General features: G+C 43.0%; 1 protein-coding gene across 1 annotated transcript; it reads right to left on the minus strand.

Annotated features, from left to right (window-relative positions):
* Positions 1–2,578: 2,578 nt before the first annotated feature.
* Positions 2,579–4,060, minus strand: BBS10 (Bardet-Biedl syndrome 10; the record flags this gene model as incomplete). Its single annotated transcript, XM_010177692.1, has 1 exon — positions 2,579–4,060. A coding segment is annotated over one exon (1,482 nt), but the record flags the coding sequence as incomplete, so codon positions are not given.
* Between the last annotated feature and the right edge of the window lie 8 nt (positions 4,061–4,068).

Genomic DNA, 4,068 nt, shown 5'->3' on the forward strand with positions numbered 1-4,068 from the left:
AACCTTAGTGCATGCCCAAACATACCGCTCCCTGGGGTTTTGACTGAGTAAACATGTTCTTCCAAGCTGTCCCAGGTAACCCCTTTGTCCCTGACACTATCTCAAGGGACAGCCATGTCCTGAACAAGCATCACCCCAGCAGCCCAGGACAAAGAAGGGACACTGCTCTCCAAGGGAAAGGCGTGCCATGTTCTCAGTTCTCCACACAAAGCAGGGAATCAGTAGTTCAAAAAGGAAAACTCTTCATTCCCAAAACATAAAAGGACAGAGATGTCAATGAAATATAGCACCTGACTCAACGAGCCTCCAGACTTGAGAGGTTTCATCAGAAATAGCTCAGAAAAAGAAGTTTTATATAACTGTCATTTTGAAATTCTCCCTTGTATCTCTGCCGTACCAAAATAGGAGTTTTGTATATCATAGAATTTTGGACTTTCTTCTTCTCAATGATAAGAATGACACAATTTAAATCAAACAGCCAGAAGGCCATTCACATACCAAAACATTTTTGTTTTAACCTTTTTCAAGGAACTGCAGTAAATCTGAAAGTGTGCAGATGTGCAAATGATATAAAATAATGTGAAACGACACAGTATTCTCTTTATTTTACCTCTGTTTAGAGAATACCGGGCTTCAGAACAAAAAAGCAGCTTCTGCAGATAACCTCCACTGCTGCCAGGCTTCCCGCACCCTGCACCGCAGCTGTAAGGCTACCATGAAGCAAATCATTACTCTCTGGACAGCAAGCTGCTCAGCAGTTTGCACAGAGCACGCAGAAACTTGTGCAAGAGCAAAACTGTCTCAGCAGCTCATTACAAAGTTAAAATACAGAACCCAAGTGCCAGGGCTGGTGGAAGGCGCTGAGCGGCCCTGAGGCGGCCTGAGCAAGCAGGGCACGCAGCTCGGAGACACGGGCTCTTCCACAGCTGAGATTTCTCTGTGCTCACACTGGACCCGTCACATTAAGCAGCTACCGAAAGCGTCTGGTAACAGTAATAATGTGAGTTTCTTTGCTCTCCCCCATGTTTAATTCTCCCCCATCTCTGCACCCACCAACAATTCTAAAAAAAAGAATTACTGTCCCTAGTCCTTCATTAAAGAAATCACTCTAGTGAACAACAAGTTTCACTGTTTATGCAGGTGTCTGTTAAGAGTGTATTAGTCAGAAAAAAAAAATTAAATTACTATATTTCATATTACTAAGAATATATATAAAATTTCAAGGTCTGTAGTCAAACAGAGCATTGCTGCCAAACACCTGAAACAACTTTGGTAAATAGACTCCTCCGAAGAAACCGAAAAAAGGAAAGCAATAGCATAAATGAATGGGGAAAAAAATCTAATTTCCATCTGTAATCATCTCAGATACAGCAGATAAATATGATTTGTGTCTATGATTTTAAATATCCTCATTAAATATTTTATTTAATGGCAGATTAAAAAAAATCCAGTTATTCTAAGTATTACGCAATACTGGCCATGGCACACAGAGAACCGATGTGATACTGTTATCCGCTGCAGCTGTTCAGTTATTCAAAACCTCCCACGCCAAATCAGAAGCTTTTCAGACACAGCAGACAAGGAGGTATATTGACAGCCAGGTGATATTGTCAAATGGGCATGAGCTCAAAGCAAATCACATCAGGGTGAAAATCCTGCGAGGGAAAAAAAGAAGAAAAAAAAAACAACAACAAAACCAGAAAAAATCCCACATGATCAAAGTCAGAACTGAAACATTGTCTCAGGTTTTTCACACAAAACTGCATTATTGCCTGCGTAAACTTTTCCTATCATTACACAGCTTTTTATAGTAGCACCACAACTCAACTCAGGATCATTAAAATTAATAGCTGCACTAATTAATGCCAAACAGAAGCTAATTTGCCAGAGCACACACCAGCCAGTCAGGAGATAAAATTATTCTTAATTCTACCAGTTTAAGTGAACTCAGTGGAAGATAAACACGCTGCGTCTCCTACCAGACGAGAAAGTTCTTCCCTGGGATATGCTGCAGCGGCCTGCCGCTGCCTGCCCAGCACTGGACAGGACAACAGCCAGATTTTTCCCACTATGTTCAAAACCACAATATACACAAAAATATTTTTATTTAAAATGACATTCGATCCAGCCTATTATAAAGGCTAAAAACCCCCTTTGCTTACAACTTGCAAGTTCACCGTCTCGTGTCATACTGGCAACTTTTACCATGCCAGGAAAACTAATCGCATCTCCTTCGCATAAATACTCAAACTCCAGAAGAGGGAAAGTTCGCCCTTGGCTAGAACATACACAGGATCCTCTGCACGCGGACAGAGAAGGCATTGCAGATCTTCTGCAGTGGAAATCAGCTACGCTTTCTCACGTTTGAAACTTCAAGTTTGTGCTGTTCACAACCCAGTTTTCCACACATCTCAGCTGGTCAGCCTTTCTCTTGCTTTTCTTCTAAAAGGAAAGAAGTGCGTTGGGCCTCTGGGCCTAAAAGGAGATCTTTTAGTCTCTAGCACTGAATTCTGAGACATGCCCATTCCACAAGAAGACACAGGAAAACACATAACCAAAACATTCTTTATTAATGATTTCAGAAGTCATCTTCTGAGTCATTATCCTCAGTTTTTTGCGGTGGCCGCTTAACACCAATTATTAAATCTATGGAGAGAAGCTCTGTAACACAATGAAGAACTGAAATGACCAACTGGTATTTGCAATACACCGATTCTAAGCCTTTCTCATTCATAGGCAGTGGCTGATTTCTTCTGAGTGCATTCGTGGCTTCGAGATAGAATTTGGTGAAGCTGTTTTGTTCTGTTGTGCTGTATAAGGACTTGGGAATACTTAGCAAAGCATCAGCAACTACATTAGATATGACAGTCATCTCTGACTGCTGAAACTGTTTTGCATAGTACTGAATGTAGTAATGTAACAGGATTTCAAAGTAACCTCCTACTGGCAAAACTGATCCTGCTTCTATGAGGGAGCTGGAGTAATTCTGGGCAATACTTGCACAACTCTTTTCATGTTTAAATGGGACTATATTGCAACTTATTTTCTCTAGGTCTTTGCCAACATCTAGGCATTCACACGCAGTGACTGTACGAGCATTAGGTGCTGCTGACACAGCAGTGCTGCAATTCTTTTGATTGTCCACAAGTGAATCACTTTTGCAGTTCTCGTGCGTGTCAGCCGGATGCTCGCATTTTGCACGCGGTTTCTGTACATCTCTTGAAGACTGACCTCTTTCAGAGGCAACATTGAATTCCTTGATGTGCGAGATGGGATTTGAGGGTATTTGCAACTCTGTTTGCACACATGCTGGATTTTCACTTCCCAGCAAGTCAGGGTCTACAATTTGTGTCTCTGTTTCATTCCTTTGAGTTTTCAGTAGATGTTCAGAAACCTGACTATTATTACAAGATATATTTTCTATTATGAGTTGCCCCTGAGTAGCAGAAGAACACCAACTGCAAACACCTGAGGCTTCATTCTGGTTTTCACCTTCTGCTTTCCATTCTTCCCTCCGATCAACTGTTTTAAAGAGCTGCTGCAGCATTATGAATGCCCCTTGTAAAGCAGCAGCATTTTCCTCATTAACAGCATCCACTGGCCCACAAAGGATGAGGCAGTGGGGCTGAAAGGCGCACACACTGGTGAAGCCAATGTGAACGCATCTCTTTGAGCCGAGCAGCAAGGGCTGGCAAAACGTTGCCACTGCGGCTTCAGTGATTTCTCCGTGTATGTTCCCACCAGAAGGTGTGTAAGGCGAGACTCCTGTGATTTCAGAGATAAGAGCTATTTCTTCCGACGACAAGCACTCTACTACAGATACACCGTATAATTTTGCGTAGTAGATAACGACCTCGTCTTGCTTCACGCTCGACAGTAACAGTCTAACATTGTTGCTCCTCAAGTGTTTCATTACGTCTTCTGTCCTCCTTGAGATCCAGCGCAGGGAGGCCCGATACTGACCCTCGGAGTCGACGAGAAACTCGACGTCAGGGGCCGAGATCTGGGGCCTGAGGGGCTCGCAGACGAGCACAGCACGCAGGTCCCCTCCCGCCGGGCAGTAGGCCG

Source organism: Antrostomus carolinensis, unplaced genomic scaffold, assembly GCF_000700745.2.
Source record: "Antrostomus carolinensis isolate BGI_N321 unplaced genomic scaffold, ASM70074v2 scaffold4071, whole genome shotgun sequence".
In the NCBI taxonomy this organism is placed as follows: domain Eukaryota; kingdom Metazoa; phylum Chordata; class Aves; order Caprimulgiformes; family Caprimulgidae; genus Antrostomus; species Antrostomus carolinensis.